This window comes from Gavialis gangeticus, unplaced genomic scaffold, assembly GCF_001723915.1.
Source record: "Gavialis gangeticus isolate Ggan-Ray unplaced genomic scaffold, GavGan_comp1, whole genome shotgun sequence".
Taxonomy (NCBI): domain Eukaryota; kingdom Metazoa; phylum Chordata; order Crocodylia; family Gavialidae; genus Gavialis; species Gavialis gangeticus.
The window spans coordinates 18864721-18883128 of record NW_017729009.1 but is presented as its reverse complement, the minus strand read 5'-3'; the positions used below and the strand labels follow the sequence as shown (position 1 = coordinate 18883128).

At 40.1% G+C, this 18408-nt stretch overlaps 1 protein-coding gene across 2 annotated transcripts in view; it reads right to left on the bottom strand.

Annotated features, from left to right (window-relative positions):
- LOC109292643 (serine/threonine-protein phosphatase 4 regulatory subunit 1-like) overlaps window positions 1–18408 on the bottom strand; it is a 38413-nt gene that overhangs the window by 9148 nt on the left and 10857 nt on the right. For both annotated transcript variants that reach the window (XM_019510190.1, XM_019510191.1), the window contains exons 3-16: window positions 17770–17902; window positions 17204–17310; window positions 13835–13977; window positions 13212–13358; window positions 10029–10136; window positions 9260–9325; window positions 8480–8638; window positions 7440–7633; window positions 6592–7046; window positions 4946–5160; window positions 3876–3965; window positions 3017–3202; window positions 2508–2669; window positions 1530–1630 (exon numbers count right to left, since the gene is read on the bottom strand). In XM_019510190.1, the coding sequence (XP_019365735.1) occupies window positions 1530–1630; window positions 2508–2669; window positions 3017–3202; window positions 3876–3965; window positions 4946–5160; window positions 6592–7046; window positions 7440–7633; window positions 8480–8638; window positions 9260–9325; window positions 10029–10136; window positions 13212–13358; window positions 13835–13977; window positions 17204–17310; window positions 17770–17902 (2266 nt within the window). The remainder of the gene's footprint in view (window positions 1–1529; window positions 1631–2507; window positions 2670–3016; window positions 3203–3875; window positions 3966–4945; window positions 5161–6591; window positions 7047–7439; window positions 7634–8479; window positions 8639–9259; window positions 9326–10028; window positions 10137–13211; window positions 13359–13834; window positions 13978–17203; window positions 17311–17769; window positions 17903–18408) is intronic.

Genomic DNA, 18408 nt, shown 5'->3' with positions numbered 1-18408 from the left:
AAAAAAAAAAAAAAAAAAAAAAATACATGAGCAAAATATTTTCTAGGCCTTTGCTTCTGAGGCACTTTTCTGTGGAAAAAAGCTAAGCGAGTCAACTAAAGGGTAGAAGTGCACCGATACATACATCAGGCCATATCATATTGGCACCGATGAAGGGAAAATTGACATCAGCTAAAAAAAAGACGATTGCTGGTAATGTGGCTGATACTGTCGCCAATAAACAAGCCAAGCATGGGCACAGTTGTAGCATGCACGCAGCCAGGAATGCAGCCCAGCAGCTTGGAGAGCAGCGTGGGGTTTGTAAGTTGGGGGAGGGAGAGGGAGTGAGGCTGGGACATGCACTGCCCAGGTCACGGGACAGAGCTGCAAGTGGCTTGTCCGGGGGCCTGGGAAGGAGCAGGTGCAGCTCCCACCACTGCGCGCACCTCCGGGAGAGGCAAAGCGGACATGGGCCCTGAATCTGTGCATGGGGGGAGGGTGGGCTGCTCCTATGGGCTGGGGCTGGAGGAGGCACCAGGCACTGGTTTGGGCCAGGGCTGTGCATGGGGCAGGTGGCAACAGCAACACAGGGAGGGCAACTACAGCCACGCCAAAAATTTGCCATAGCCCCCCTCCTAGCACCACCACCACCCATCCCAAGTGCAGCCTCAGCCCAACAACTCCACTGGGAAGAGCCCAGCCCCAGGCTCACCCTCGCTCCATGCACTGATCCAGGGGGCACATGCCTCCTCTGGGGGTGCACACAGCAGTATAAGCCCCCACCCCACACAAGCATGGCTCCATCCCATGCCCCACCCTGGCTGGGCAGCGCTTGCCCCTGCCCCACTCCCTCCCTCGCCGCAGAGACTTACCAACCCAACACTGCTCTCCAGTGCAATGTGATGTGCAAGCTCTGCCAGGCTTGCACATCAGCAATCAGATTGCTACCAGCCAATATGGCTCGTTAATAATTGGCCATGAGTATCAGCCCAAAAAATATATCTTTCATTGGTGCACCATTACAAAATGTTTAATCAGGTAACATATACACTCCTACTACACACTTCACCTACGTGTGCAGATGGAGACCAATTTTTCCTCATATCCATTTTAAAATGTGGACATCAAAACTGCATTCTATATTCCAATCTCAGTCTAATGCTATAAAGAGGTAAAAGTCATCTCCCTGCTGTTTTGCTTTCTGTAGTTATTTAACCCTACCATCCAACAGCAATGTTGTCTGAATATAAGATAATGAGTTATGGATCACTGAAGGAAGTTGGTTAAGGCTCCCAGCCTCAATGGAGAACAAAGAGAAAATGACCTTCTCATCGAACAGGTGATCCCTAGAGACTGAGCTATGGCAAGCTGGTGGGTCAGTGTGTTGTACCCTAAGCTTCTGCCACTCTCCCAGACCTACTGATTCTAAATGTAGTTTCAAGGTTAAACCTAAATATCTCCACGCCCCATGTTCAATTCCAGATATGAAACCACGATTCAGGATGTGGAACCGTATCACCAGAAGTTGAAATGAGTACATTTTTACTTACTCTGCCAGTTCATAACGAAACCTCCAATTCCTGCTGTTATCAGTCACCACAAATTCTTGAAGCTGATAAAGGTACTCTCGCCTTTTGTCTGCATGAAGCAACTGAAGGAAAAGGTGTTCCACAAACAAGGTATTACTAAATGAAATTGATGAATCCAGCAGTTCAAAATAACAATTTGAAACTTTAGAAGCTGTACCCCTCTGGGATATTTTCTGTTCCTTACTCCTTGACATTGCTATTTATTTGCATTTTCCTGTAAGAAAAAGTTGGATGTTCATAGAAAATGTTTTACTCTCCAGAAAACCACAGGCCAGATTCTAAAAGCTGTAGACATCTAGCTGTAGAAGCTGAATTTTCCAAGAGCTACTGTACAGTTACTGAAAAATCAAGCATGAAACTGCACGATCAAATTAGACACACCTAACTGAAAAACTCTTTTTTAAGTCTTTTAGTCATACTTTGTCCACCAGTCAAGTAGTGAGGAATTGAAGTTTCAGCCCGTTCTCAAATAAGCACACGAGACACCACTTTGAAATGTTTCCAGCTACAGAGCTTTTACCCATTTTTTCCTTGTTGAACTTGACTGGAAAAGTGTAAGAAAAGATACTGGAAAGACCACTCTTGTAGAGGGTCCCAAAAATGGATTAATGATCTAATCTGTTCCTCCCCAACCCCTAAATTAATCATAGTCCTTCCTGCTACAGACCTTGATTACTCTAAATAACACTTACTTTGCACTGGCTTGCAAAAGTAAGAAAAGATCAGATACAGGAGGATTTATTTATTTGGGAATGGAATTCAAAGAATCATAAAAAAGCATTTAAAATAACATATCTGGGGGAAAATAAAACAAAAAAGTGTTTGTTTGTTTTAACTGCCTAAAATGTCTAAAGAAAGTTTTTTTCAGTGTGAAACACAGAGACATCCCTATATCTAAGGAAGTGAAAACCCATGTATTTAAATGACATATCCTCTTACCTTCAGAAAGTCATAGAGATGTTTAAGAACTCCAATGCGCACTTCATCCAGATCTTTCAAGAATCCATTAAAAATCGGCACTAGATCAGCTGCTGTTAGTTGATCCCCTAAAATAACAGCCAGTTCATGTATGGAAAAAGCTAGCGTCCGACGTACCTTCCACTGTTGATAGCAAATAAACAAAAATTCTAGATTAAACACTGGAACTGTAGAAAATACTGAAGAAATAGAACGGGGTTTTTTTGGAGGGTGAGAAGAGGCAAAAATATTTACACAAGCTCCCAAATTCTGTACATGCATTATATTTACGAAACTGCATTTTCTTAAAGCCCTAAGGAGGAGACAGAAGTGGGGGGAGCAGAGAGAAGGAAAAGGGAAAAGGATTTGAACATAAATTTTGCACACTATCAACAGCTTCACGGTTTCTTGTAAGCTTCAGCATTGCTTGCTTGCCTATTTCTAATTTGTATAATGATGTTCTAAATTCTAGTCTGAAAATGTGATTTTACCTGTACATCTGATGCCAAGGTCTCATATGTATCCTTCAAACAGTGCCAATTCTGCCTGCCCAGAGTTAAGGCCACCCCTGGGAGACTATAAGCACAGTGTTTTGCTATTTCAGTGTCAACAGTCTGGGCTCGAGCTGGGTCAGTCATTGACAAGTACTGATCTAATAAAGGCTGAGGTATGATATCCTAAAAAAGAGAGACGGTAAATTATTAACATTAATAAATTAAACAAGGAGATAGATCATCAGTATGGAAAGACATCTGTCCTAGTACAGCATTCTCTTTTGTGCCTCCAACCAGGTGGCAAATGAACCAGGGGAACAAGCCAGTACAGTATAACAAAGTAACTGAACACCCTGCAAATGACACAAGCCATCTTAAACTACAGGACAAGTCACCACCTCAGTGACTTGTCAACCAGCTTAGGTACAGCAGGAAACAACATCAATCTTTGTTACATTATCAACATTTTAGTAAAGGCTGAAACATTATTTCATCCTTGAACAATAGCATTCTGGGTACTGAATCAAGTTATGCAGCAACTAGACTCCTCACAGCACGTCGGAGTGTCTTTTGCACTTTTGAACTCAAAACATTTCACTGCTTATGACACAGGCAGCAGCACAGGGCATAAGAAAAATCCCCCTGCCTGGTGCATAAAATATGGATTTTGCTGAAATCAAGCTTTTTTTCACTTCCCAGTTTCTATCAGAATCACTAGATTCTGCCTACTGATGCCTACACAAAATTTTGCAGGTGATTGGATGCAGTGCTCCTAAATTATTGTGCTTCAGACAGAGAAGTGTAATTTAATTAAGCAAAGAGCCACACATCACACAGACAGTTCAACTTTAACCACCTGTAACTTTGATTTATCGTCTTCAAAGGGTGGATTATCTTGTTCTTTCTTTAAAAAGTCGCTGGTCCCATTGTGTGGCTCCTCAGAGTCCTGCAAAAGAATTATGCTTATATATTTCCATTACAGAACTGGTGGTTGGGATCTCTCAAAGCATCACACCAAGGCAACGCAATTCCATCAAAAAACAGCTTTCCAAGGGCCAAATACAGCCCAATTCCATAAGTAACCATGAGAAAATATTATTCGTGTAAGGCCATGTTACTCTCTACCTTGTTTTGGGTGACACTAAGACTATTTTCACTAGTTTTTACAAAAAAAGATATTTTATTATTAGGTAACATTGCAAAGGATCTGTCAGTGTTCAAATGCTGGAATATAGTTGGGTTTGGGTTTTTTTAATTATACTCTGAAAAGGTGCTATTTTTCTGTGCATTAACAGATACTGACGAAACAGCTCAGTAGTTGCTCCAGGAAAGCCAATACTCCTATAAAATCTTTATGCATTTTGGAGCACCTCAGGTATTTCCCCAAGTTATTACTTTTATTTTCCTACTGACAAGTGCTGAAGATGTTATTCTGATGGACATGTAGGACATTAGTAACTTCCTATGCATTAGCTTTAACTAAAAGACAAAACTAAGCACTGTGCAAAAGCTTTCCTATTTACCCTCATATGCACATCAAGAGCATCATAAAACAGTAAGGCAGGAAGCATGCATTTTGTCATCAACTGATTCAGCCTCCTGCCTAAAGATAAGCGGCTAATTTTAGATTAGATACAGGAAGGATGAAGACTATTTGGTTTGCTGCACATGAGATTCCTGTAAACCTATTTATAAAAACCACAACTTACTAGTTCTTAGCTTACTTAGGCCCCAATATAAATAAGAGCTTTGAATAACATTAAAATGTAATATTTATTAAGTGTTATGGGATAATTATTACCATAATAGTTTTCAGATATCAGGACTGGGGTACTGTTGTGCTAAGAGCTATATAAACAGAGGTAAACATTGTTACCATCATTAAAAGTCCACTTGCCTATCTATGAGGCATGACTGTATACTTACTGTGCTTTTCAGTATACTGGTAGTAGTTTGGTCAATCATGTCATCATGGGATGATGGAGAGGACGAAGCATTCTCTACTGTGGCGATGCTGGCATCCAAAGAAGATATCTGCTTCTGAAGTTTGCCACCAGTCTCTTCCCTGGGTTTGGTCTCATGATCTCGGATGGAATCAAACTGAGCTGCTCTGAGTGCAGCAGACAAGACTTGAACCTGAGCTGTTATTAAGTGAAGGGATTTCAGCTTAAAGTTTTCCTTTAAACACAGTAAAATTTTCCTTGCACTTGGTTTTAAAGCTACAATTATTTATTCCTAAATTAAAATCAAATGCAGTATAAGAGGCTAACAGTGTAAGAAAATAAATGTACACATGGCACAAACGGGCTACAACTATTCGATAAGATAAACAGAGACTTGGAAGCACTAACATTTTCAACAAAAGCATAATAGTTACTATGTCCTGAATAGATTTCTGACAGACTCCAACATTAATTAGCAAAAGACTATCCTATCCTTAAAACTATACAATATGTTTTATTATGTATCTTTTGGAATATAGGTACACTGGTTAAGCTGCGTGGAATTAAATTCCCCGCCCATCTCTCAACTCATGATCTCATCTCCAAGTGGAACTTTCTCTTGGTCTTGTCCTGTTACATCTAATCTCCCTCCTCCTCCAGAGCTCTCTATTTTGTTCTCTGATGTTTTGTATTTGGCTTGCTTTCTGCCTTCATCTTTTCTTGTTTATTCTCTCTAATCCCATTCCCTTTGTCTACTATCACTCTCCCAAATAGGATAGCCACCTACTTATCTCCTTTCTCTAGCTGAAACAAACTCATTTTCAGTTTCCTGATGCCCTATCAACATTTTTATCTGCACCTCTGGTGACATGGAGCTCTCTACACACAGTAACAATGTGGGTGCACTGCTCATAAGCTAACTGCTGTCAGTCTGGTGTGGAGTCAGACTGAGTCTCCAATTCCATGTAGGTTTGACTCCCATCCAGGAGGGTTGGGATTCAAAATATTCATACGGCAGTATTTAGCTCATTGGGATGAGACAACAAGTTGGTAACAGATAACACGCATGGTGGGAGGGAGATGGCTCTGAAAGTATACACGCCAGCCTGCTATAAGTTTCAGCGCCTTATATGCCTGGTCTGCAGGTGTGCATAAGAAAACAATACAAAAACCAAGGCAGAGGCTCTGAAAAACATATAGGCACATTCTTATTTCCTGGAGCATTATCACTCCCCACCTCACTAGTCTACCTTAGTTGTCATCAGCCTCAGCTCACTAGCTTCTCCCTTTAGTAGCAATTCTAATAATTACAGCAACTGAGCTCACAGCCAACATGGTGGTTTCTGGCAAGTGCTCTGCTCTGCCACGTGACAGACCTGGGTTCTGTAGCTAGGTTCCATCTCGTTTCCTGACCTCAGGTACCAGGAACACCTTTAAGAGAATTTGACTGTAGGGGAGAACATGATGCATGACAAACTAAGCTTAGAACAAAATAAATGACATACAAGAGATTCTCATCATTGAACGAGTCCCAGACCAGAAAATGGCTTCCTGCAAGAAAGGACTATGAAGAGTGTAGGAAATTTTTTGAGGAAGCAGAAGCCCTACTCTACTATTGTAAGCTCTTACCTTGAACATCTGGATCATCCATGTGCTCCTGCAAGGTTTCCAGCACCTTTTTTATTTCGCTACTAGCAACACAGTTATTACACAAAGCCTCTGATACAGAGCAGCCGTCTTTATGCATCTCCGTCTTGGACTGAAGCAACTCCAAATCCTGGCTTATATCAGGGAGAGGTGGGCGCCAGTATAGGAAAGTATTAAACACATCCTCAGCAGACTGGACCCTTGAGTTCATTCCCTGGCAGTTGCTGACTTGACAGTCTTTAATGCCCTCTATTACACAAGCAGCAATATTGTCACCGTGAGACAATCTAGTTAGATCTTCTTCGGGATTAGCACAGCTCACTGAACTTGCTTCCTCTGTGTCTTTATTTGGGATTTGAGTGCAGAGCAAAGGGTTGACTTCAGAATCACTCATTGAGGGAAGTACAGTTGATTTTACTTCCATTGGTTGTTCTGAACTAATAACAGAGATGCATGATTAGCAGAACAAATAAAAAGTCCTAAGACCATACTTTCCAGGTAAATGCTTTATAAAAAGACAACAGCAATTAAAATAATTGTAGTTATTCTATTTGAGATAAATCCTACTTTAGAACTAATTGTTCTACCTCTAATACAATACAACTCTCCCCTTCCCAAATTATTATTGAAGAAACATTAAAGCATAGACTAGATTTAAATTACATGCCAAGACAAAAGACTGAAGTTATCCACATTTCATACTGTTATTAAAACTGTATTATCAAGTCCCTGTATTAGTCCTGTGTTGCACACAGGGCCACAACAACTAAAACTGTAGAACTGTAGGAAAAGGATCGTGTCAGTTTCTCTCTCCTCCTCAAAGGTTTTACCTTGGGGATGAATTGTTTGCACTGGAGCATGGTATATTTGAAATACTGCCTGCCTGGCAAGAATTGGAAGCGCCATCCTGGGCTGCTGGTCGAATACTCAATGTCCCATCCTCCCGAATGTAAAGGCCAGCACTAGAAGGGTTTGCAAAGGTAGAAATAAATGGACCAAGAGACTGAAAAGCAGCTTGGCGAACCTGGGGTAGTATAAAAAAACAACAACAAAAAAAAAACAAACCAGTGATATATTCAGTAGTAGTGCTGCTACCATACTATTAAAACTGAAACATGGAACTTGGTTCAACCTTTTCTGTTACTGAATTAATGTACAAGAAAAGGTTTTGGCATTGCAATTCACCACTTAGCAGGTCTTTGCTTCATATATTATTTTTCATAATAGCATTTATAAGGAAAAAGCTAGGCAACAGATCAAAGGGATTTAAGATGTAAAGTGTGTGCCTAAAATATAGAAATCATTTACCTGTAAAATGACTGCATGATTCAAATAAAATCATTTTTTTCACTGGCTTAATCCAAATCCCACATTCCCACCAATACTACAATGAAAGTTCTTTTTCTATTCCTACATAATTTTTTAAAAGCACTGTCCTCAAATTTGAGCAACCAAAATTTAACTCCAAACCCCTAAGGAGGGCATCTTACATTTCTAAAACAGAGAAATCAAGAAGAATACTAAAACATTTAACTGTGGTCCTAACACCCTCAGCTTTCAGTTTTTGATGGCAACCAACAAGCCTACACACTGGACCTTGTTCTCTAATTACCCAAGCATTAATTTCTACAAATCTATGAGGGTGGGTGGGTGTGAAACTGGGTATATAGGATGTTACAGGCTTGTGGTCTCCAATACTCTCCATTTGAAGATCCATGACTAAGAATTTCCACAGGTTCCTCATGTGGACATGGAAACCTTTAGCACTCAGTCACCACTAATCAACCCCCTTAAAAGCTATTTGAAACAGAAAAGTGTGTTTGCTTAAGTTTAAGTCACAGGTATGTCAATGAACCTATTCCTTCCTTACCCATCTGCAGGGGTCGCTGATAAGATTGATAAAGAGGGGTGACAGCTTACTCCTCCGAACTTCTGGGGAAGTAGTGTAAGACACTGCCATAAAGCACTCAGCACATGCTTTACGCATTCCCCAAACACTGTCAGAGCAGAGTTCAAAAAACTTTGGAATCTGCCAAAAACAAGTGAAACCATAACTAATCAAACAGAAACTGCAACTTAGACAGCATAGATGACAGTAGTTCACATAAAAGAGGGAAGTGAGAAGAAGAGGAGAAGGATGTGGAAGAAGTGTCTAAGAATAAATTAATTGAAAACTAAAAACCCTCTTTTTACCCCACTCATTTCAGTGTAGCCTAGACTATCATTCAAGTTAAACAGATTAGAGAAGGACAAAAAATGATAAAAAGGTTATTTTTTCTTAAAGCCCATGTTGGCATAATGCTAACTTATTAAGGCTGTGAATATAATTCCTTCCAGATTGGGCAAGAAGTGGCACAGTCAGATAAGTTTTAAAATATCAACGGGCTTTCAGCTGTGCTTCCATTTGAAAAGCAAAGTCTTGCTACTCAATCCCAGCCTGGAGTCTCATTTGGAAACTAGGTCCAAACAAGTCAACCATTAAGTTTTGTTGAAGAGAAACCTTTGCAAAGAGATGAGTAACTAGCAATTTTTTAACCAGTCTAGTAACAGGAAAATAGCCAACCAATAGCAGAAAGTCACCAACTATGATTACAGGTTGTGTTCACACAAAATACAAATCCTTTGAATTATGCCTCTGAGGTTTACATACCAAAAACCTCTCTGTGGCATCTTGTCCAACTGCATTACAGATATCACCAAAGTTGGCTGCACAAATCTGAAAAGAGAGAGGAAATTATAGGTGAACTTGAAGGCCACTAAGATTAATTTGATTTTTGCTGTGGATTTGGGGGAAGAGGGGAGGGGGAGGCAAATTTCACCCCATATTTTAGTCCTTAAGTACCAATTTGTATTTGATAATTTGTGTTTCTCTAACTTAATCATGCAAGTAAACCCTGCAAGCAGTGAAGCCTCACTCCTGGATACAGATTCCTTAGGTAGGCCTCCATGGTCCATGCATGGTATCACTGAATTCAATGTTTGGGTGAATCAACGCATCTGTGAAAAGTCCTATTCATTTCAATCAGCTCCAGATGGTTTGAAGGAACTTGTCACTTGAATATTTGAATGACTTGAGCAGAGACTGCCAAAAATGGTGCAGAAGGAAAAGGTATTACATACATATCAGGACTCAAATGTACTGACAGGACTGTGATTTTGGCCAGTTTCAGTCAGTGATTAAAGTTGAATATTTTGCTGAATTAAGATTCCAACTAGTATCATTCACCCCATGAGTTCCATAATTCAAGCAAATAAGGAAGTTCTTCAGTGTAGAAAAAAAGGAGCATAAGAAACATAGCTCAAGTCTAAAATCATTTTACCCATCAATGGCAGGCTTAAAGCTGATTTGCACAGATGTTAAACGTGAGACCGTGTAAGTACGTTTGAAAGAGTTCAGTTATGAAACTAGCCATGCCAACCTTACGGACTTGGAACAGCTTCCCATCGCCACACAGCTCACAGAAACGGGGAAGAAGTATGCGTTCAACAGTTGTTTTGCTCAACATAGAAGCCATTTTACAGATGATCTATAAACAAGGAGAGGGAAAAAACAAAACATAACTCTTAGTCCTGTAACAGTACTCAATTTTGGTTCTAGTTTACTTCTAAAAGGTCAGTTTTGAAAGCAAAAGTTAACTAGTTCCTAAAATGCAAAATATGAACATATTTTAAAGTTTCTTTCCCTTATTTATTTTCATGCACTCATATTAGCAGCATGTTCCCAGGAGCTTTAAATAAAAAACAACAGATAAAGTATTGTTGTGCCTGAGCATAACACTTCTGCACCAGCAGACAGACTGCAGGAAAACTGTAAAATGACTGCACGGAATAAGTTAGTTAGAAGACAGTGTACACTGCTTTATACAGGAGTTCTCAAACTAGGAAGTAGTGTGCGCTACATGTTTTATAGTGTGCACTACACGTTTGGCTCCTGACAGCTGAGAATAAAACCAAACAAAACAAAAACCAAACAAAACAGCGTTTTACTGGAAGAGGAAGCACGTTAGTTCAACACGACTCGCCCAGCTTCTGTATAAATTGCGCGCTTCAGCAGTGCTTTTTGGCGCTTTTAGCTAAAGTTGATTCAACCAGCTATTACATAAAAGTGCCAAAAAGCCCCACTGGAACATGCAATCTATGCAGATGCCAGGCAAGCCAGGTCAAACTACCACAACGCATCTTCTGGGCATGTGCTGCACTCGGCACAGGGGTGCGTGGAGCTGAAAGTAAAGCACCATTTGTTTGGTTTTTTCCACGTCTGTAAGTAACCTTAATATTTCTGTCACAGTGTTACGTGTCCTACTGTGCCAGCAACCCTACAAAACCATGTTCTTGAAAACAGTGTGTTTGCATGCTTAATGCTAAGCATGCAAGTAGTCTCCCTGGCTTCAGCAAGGCTTGAAATTTAGAAGAGGCATAGCTGTTTGCAGGATCAGAAGACAAAAATACAATAAACAAGTTTGCCAAACAACAGGAGAGAAGGGGAAAGAAGGATTAAGCTCATAAAAATAAGACAACATGATTATATACATTACCTAGGGCACATCTCTTGGAATTCACATTCAATTACCTGCCCGTATATAAAAATTTTGGCTCATAGAAAAGAAAAAGAAAAATCATGCATTCATTAGATTTGAGCTCCTTTATCTGAAAAGCAGTTAGTTTCAACAGTAACCATAAACCACAGATTATCAGTAGCATTTACTTTAGACACAGATGCTTTTTCAGTATGCACGAAGATCCCTGCACTTGCAACTAGAGAAAAGTTTGGGAGAGGGAGGACCCACTGCTTTGCACACATCTTTCCACTGAATAGCTCTGTTGGATGAAGCCGAAAAATCACACGCTGAGCCAAAGACTATTGGATTAACAGAGCATGAAAACATTTTTTTAATTTAATATTTTCAAAGAAATATTTCTCCCTCTATAAAAATAGTCCTCAGTCCTAGGAATGTTCTGAATTTTGTAACAAATTGTCAAATAAAAACTCCATGATTCCTTTTCTTTGCAATGGTCAAACCTTCAGAAAGACATCTGATAGCCAAATGTCACCCTGGAAATCTGCCAAACAAAGGCAATCTAGATAGTAAAGCTGTTTTACAAGTCAAGTGCTGACAGGTAGTCACACACCTTTATAGTTCATAGAACCAAATTTGATTTCACACAAATAAATAGAAAATGTTTTTTTCAATCAAGAATTCTTGATGAAAGTCTTGAGATTTAAAGACTTCCCAAATCATTCAAACTTTTCTGCAAAGTTAATGAGACCTAAAGTAGAGCCCGCACCACTGATGAGGCTCCATGTGGCTCCCATGTCCTACACTTCACTTGCCTTTCCAAGACAGACATGCGTATACTGGAAAGAGAAGGAAGCAACAAGAATTATCAGAGGCCTACAGAACATGATATATAAGGAGAGGTTAGAAGAACCTCTAGATTAGTTAGTCTGGAGAAGAGAAGACTAAGGGGGGGTGAGGGGGAGGGAAACAGTCTTCAGATACAGAAAGATTTTTCTAGAGGATGGCAACCAAGTATTCTGTGTCCACAAGCAGTAATTGGATTAAACTGCAATAAGGGGAATTTAGATTACATGTTAGGAAGACACCCTCACTCTAAGGGTCGTTAAGTACTGGAACAGATAACCTCTCAAGAGATTGTAAAAAGTGCATCACTGAAAGTTTTAAAGTTCAAGTTAAGCAAACACTTCACTGGAATGGTTTAGACATGAGTGATTCTGCCTCAGTCTCCTGAGGTACCTTCAGCCAAAATTTATTATGTCACTGAAACTTGGAAAAAAAAACCCGTTTGCAAAAATTACAACCTTTGCAACAAATTAAAGAAAGCTGCCAAGCACCTTCATCATGTGGCTTTATTTTATTTTCCCCCCTAGATTTTAACAATCTTTTAGCAGCTTGAAAATAAAAATGCTCTCTCCGATTCTAATCTTTTCATAAAAATGCCAAACACTTGTTTATCTCTCTATGTATTTAGCTGAACTTCTAATTTACAGCTTTTGTTGTTTGCATTCTGTGCGCACGTATGTATGTGCGTGTGTGCGCGCGCATGCCAGCTACCTGTAATGTCAGCATTACTCTTAGACTGTAGGTTGACTCTTGTTGCAGCTTCAGACGAGGGAAGACTAGTTTCCACACACAGTTCTTGTTAAAGCTCTACTTCCCAGTGACTTTAAATATAGAAAAATATCCCTCTGTGACAGGTTAAGGCCAGTTACTCTATAACGTTAATGTAGCCCATTTGGAACCTATATTTGACCATGTCTCCATTTTAAAAAAAGATCTCACAACAAACACACGGCTATAATCTGAAACAGCAGTTCTGAATACCACCCTGTGGTACTGGGAAGGACTGAGAAACAAGTCTTTCTTTATCAGGAAGAACATGCGTAATAGAAGAAATAAGAAAACAGTGACAGTACAAGAAGAACTGCACGAAGACTCCACTTAACCAGTTCACATCTAAACTTTTAAACTTCTTTGGTAAGTAAAGTCCAGGTCTCAAATCCAGGCACTGACAAATCCCATGTCTAAATAAGGGATACAACACAACTCCCTCCCCACTCCACTTCTTCCTCTGGCACTTACATTTACAGCTTCCACTTTGTACTCATCATCACTGTCTGGGGCCGAGAGGTCCAACAGAATTGGACACACCTTATTTTCAACATCATTTTGAAAGACGAGGTCTTGCTCCAGCAATACCAGCAGTGCTTCTTGACCTGCTTTTCTAACCTTGTGACATGAAAAGGAGCAAATACCACACACTTTAAAGAAGTATTTTACCAGTACCTGAGAACTGTAAGACTAAAAGGTGAACATTTTTAAGGAACAGAGTGCAGTAAGTATGAGAAGCTACCATTTAACTATCTAAAGTATTAATAATCAACACAAAACAAAAACGTATTTTAGTAAGATATTAAAATAGACAGCCTTTTAAATCAAACTTTGGGTAGAGTAAAGAGCTAAACTTAGAGCCAGATATAGAACTCATCTCTAGAATCATTCCTATTTCCTGGTTCATTTCTATCTAGGGGGAATGATAAAGATTTCTTTTGTTAAGTATTTTAAGAGCTATGGATGAAAAACACTATTTAAGATCTAGGTATTATTAACTAACAGAAAACGCCTCCCTATTATTTCCTTCTCCTGTCCTAAGAAAGGTCACCATGCCAGTCTAAAGTAACTATGAACAACCTGAAGTTTCCTACCTGATTGTTAGGGTCAGTGAGGTACCTCACTACAATAGGCATAAGATACTCAGAAAATGCTGTTGGAAAGTTTGGTCGACTCTCTTGCAGAAAAATAGAAATGGGAGGTATCTGTTCCATCAGTTCTGTCCGTACAGTTGGCTCTGGCAGCATAAAGAAAATCAAAGCTGTTTCAAGTTGGTTCAAAATTAGAACCAGGCATGTTCAATAAATGACATTTTCTAATGTGAAACTGTATACATAGTAAATAAATGAAGACACTAAATGTTGACCTTTTCAGAATCTCAAAATTTAACAGCGTTGAGAAACTTCACACTCAAATATAACCTCCTGGCTCCAGAAGATCAGGATATTTTTCAGAGAAGTCAGATATTAATAATGCACTGAGTTACCAAACCATGAGCCTATGCAAACCAGATGGTGACATGCACAACTGCTCCTTAAAAACCCCTTGTACAAGCCTGTGCAGCAACAGTGCACAGAAACAAGACACACATTTTGCCTCCATAAATATATAGCTAACTTCTTTCAAAAGCTGGGGTTTTGTGCCTGACTACTTTTCTTTAAAGCGTATTTGTAGGAACACATTTTTTACCCATGACTGAGTGACTGTAAAACTCCCTAATAGCCTAAAAGAAGCGATACATATTATTTTTCATATGGTTTTCTGTTTTGATATGATGTCCTGGATAGTTTTCATCTTCTGAAAAGCATCCAGAACATCAGGTACACTGGAATGATGCAAGCAATATTTAGCACTTAGATATCTGAAGTTCTGTAAGAACGTCAAGGTTCACAAAGCCCTGTGACGCAGAAAAGCATTCACATCTGCTTCCTGTGCTTTGCAATAACCTACAACTCAATGGCTAAATAAGTGTGCTGTACTTCCTTGACAGAGGCAACATTTAGTCTCTTCAGAATGAGAGAGAAGGTTAATCAATCACTAACATGCTGATTAACCTTTGCCTTTCCATTAATTATATAACTACAGGTTAGGAGATAATAGTTTAACAGCTACATTTTCACTGAATGGATCTTCATTGGAATTCGCTTTCCAATTATTGTGAGGGCGGACCTTTAAAAAAAACAACACACACAAAAAAGGAACACGTAGAAAGGTAAGACACACCACAGGAGAAAAGCTCTAGATATTACATTAGTTCAAACTTCTATTCAGAATGCTAGATATACAGTACAAGAGAATGATCACAAGGAAGTTGTAACATGTATATTTAATATGACATGTAAGCAAGAATCACCATCACAACCCTGTGTTAATGCAATATTAAAGCTGCAGATTTAAATATCAAAACTTCATGAAATTCAAATGTAAAGCTCTCCAATCAAAGTCAATTCCCTCATGATCTGAGTGAAGTTTTTTTACATTTTTTTTTTTTTTTATCTATACTATGCTATGTATGGAAAGGTTTAGGGAAATAAAACTTTTTAAACCTAGATTCCTAAATGTGAGTAATTAGATCCCTTGTTACTACTTAACTGATGGCCATAATCTTCAGAGGGGCTGAAAACCTACTGCTCCAGTTGATTTCAATAGAGCACAAATACTTTTATCCTGAACTCAGAAGCCTTACTCTAGGTTTAGAAGATGGCATTTTCAAAAGTAAATAAGCAAGCCAAATACCCAAATTCTACTGATTTATAATGAGATTTGGACACTTAACTACTTAAAAGAGAAAAAAAAAGGTTGGCTAGGTGACTAACTTTTAGGTATTTGAGTTAAAATACTTAAGTTTGTACATTTTTATGTACAGTACCTTACATTAATTTCTGAATTTTCTGGAGGAACAGAACCAGCAGGGTAGTAACCAGAGAGCAGAAAACCAATTTTTGGATTGCTATGGCTCCCATCCAGCAAAGGGAATAAGCATTTCACGAAAGGACAGTCGAGCAGCTACGGCAATAGCTTAGGACTTGGAACCTCAGTTCAAGTACCTGCTCAGTCACAAAATTCCTGTATTCCTTAGGAAAAAAATCACTTATTTCTCTTTATGCCTCAGCTCCCTATCAGGAAAATAATACCACTTCCCTACCCCTCAGGGTTGTTGCGAGTGTAAATACCTTAAAATGTTATGAGGTGCTCTGATAAGGGGGCCACGAGTACCTGAGACACTTTAAGAAAGTGGCTATCTGAATCTTGCTTATGGTAAAATACTCCTTTTTCTCTGCCTCCTCCATACAAGAGTCAGGGATGAAAGACATATTCCAGGGTGGGCAATTATCTGGCCACATAGGGTGTTTTGGTGAGCTGTCATTGGCTGGTCAACACCGCCTGCCCTCGCCCACAATGGGATGGGGCTGTGATCATGTAGGGAGTGGAATCACATGGCAGTAACAGCATGGGAGTGGAACTTAGCGCCAGAGCCCAGGGCAGAGCCATGACCTGCTTTCCACATGTCCCTACAACAGGTGCCGGTTCCACAGGCAGAATATACATGTGTTACATGTAAGAGTATCACAAGGAGCTGACTGCAGCTCCGCCCTGGGCCCCAACCCCACACTATCACTGCCCTGCAATCCTGGGGCCTCAGGATCTTGGGGCCATGACAGTATGGGGCCAGGGCCTGGGGCAGAGCCACAATCTGCTCCCCACATGTCCCGCCTGTGGAACTGGTGCCCACTCCAGGGATGGGTGGGGAGCGGATCATGGCTCTGTCCCATGCCCATACTGTTACCATCCTGCAATCCTAGCCCCATCCGCCCATCCTGCTCCCTGTCCACCCATGGCCCCATCCAATCCGCAATGCCACACGGGTCCCAAGCCAATCTTCTGCTGCCTGCCCACTCCATCTGGTGTGCCTAGCAATGACTGCAGGACGGATGGGCTGGGGTGCCTGGGCAGCAGCAGCCACGGAGACTAGCAGAGGGGCAGCAGCATATTCAGCAACAGCAGTGGAGACTGGCAGCAGCAGCAAGAAGGGACTGCCAGGAAGCAAGTCCAGCCGTTGCTCCACCCCAGCTCCACTATGTGCACTAGGGACTGCTCCCTACACTGGGCCAGGAAGGGCCAAGAGGCTCATTGCAAGCCAGACAAAATCCTTTGGAGGGCCAGATTTTGCCCACCCCTAAGATAAAGGTCCACTGATAGGCCAAGCTATTGCAGTATCACATAGCAGAACTGACAGCAGCTACCACACCTTTCAGTTGGTAGCAGATGCTGCATAACTCCAAAGACAGAAACATCTCTATGAAGGAATAAAGAAAGGCCACACCATGTTCAAGGTGCAAAGGCCTATCCTTTCTGTTTAACAAAATGTTGCATGATATTTATCAGTGAAACAAAGTAGGCTATCATGTCTAAACGGCAGTTTCTTAAATAAGGGTAAAAATTAAAAAAAACGAATCTCAAACCTGCATCTTCGGACAGTCTGACCGCTATCTCCATTACTGTCAAGAAATCTTCTTCATTATTACTGAAATCTCGAAAGACATCAAGTAGGCCTCTGGCAATAATCTGTCTGTGAATGGACAACATATTGTATACCTTAATATCCTGCTGACACATCAAGAATTAGGGGATAAGAAGAAGAACATATCAGATGTGGGCAACTTAAAGGTATGGCCAATCTTGTTTTATACGCTCTAATGTTCAAACACATGTATGCAACATGCCTATACCCGAAATGGAAAATAAAATTGAATATCTTAAAGATGACCAATACTGAAAGAGACTATAATATGTAAACAACCCTGTTTTTAATTAACTAGAAAAAACATTAAATATGCAATTGAGAAAAAAAAAAAAATCACAAGAGTTACAGTAACTTAGCACTTTTTCTTCATTTCAAATCCACAGAGTCAGTATCAGAATACCAAAAGATATTAATAGAATGCCTAGGCAACTGACAAGAGTGGGGAGAAAAGGAGAAACTCCTATTGTGGTTTTAAGGATAAAAATCTAATGATCAAGTCCTTACCGATTAAATATATTATCACTAAAAGCATACTTTTCCAGACGAGCCAGTGGAGCCAAGTTATCCTGTCCTGGAATGTCCAAGAATGCAGTTATCCTCATGCTATCACAGTCTGGTCCATAATCTTCAAACCCAACTTAAAAGAGGGGGAAAATAAAGCATCAGCAGAAGAAGAAATAAAAGAATTAAGTACGCTGGCACAGCAGCACTGGCCACTTTTAGAGAAATTCTGCACACAGTTCTCTCTCACTAACAAATACTTAGAGGACACTAATCTTCATGTTATTTTAAAGGCAGGCAATGCAAAGTGGCTCAGTTACCAAAATAAAATTTCCTCATATTGTGCATATACATTTGGGAACTTTCCACTGCAGAAATACAAACTATTTTCCTCTCTCTATGCATGTGTATTTTTGTTGTTGTAATTTAAAATTCATCAGCACTGTCCCCACCAAAGGACAATGCCAAAGTGTGCCCTTCAGTCCTATCTGCCCCAGGGCAGGCTCCAGTCCTTTTATGGCTCCAGTCTGGCAAACTCCAGATGGGGTCCACCTTTTATGGGTCCAGCTCTATATGAATCTTAGCAAGAGGCCTGTTGTAAGGGTGATTGGAGAGCCTGTCATCATTATTTGCAGGGGTTAG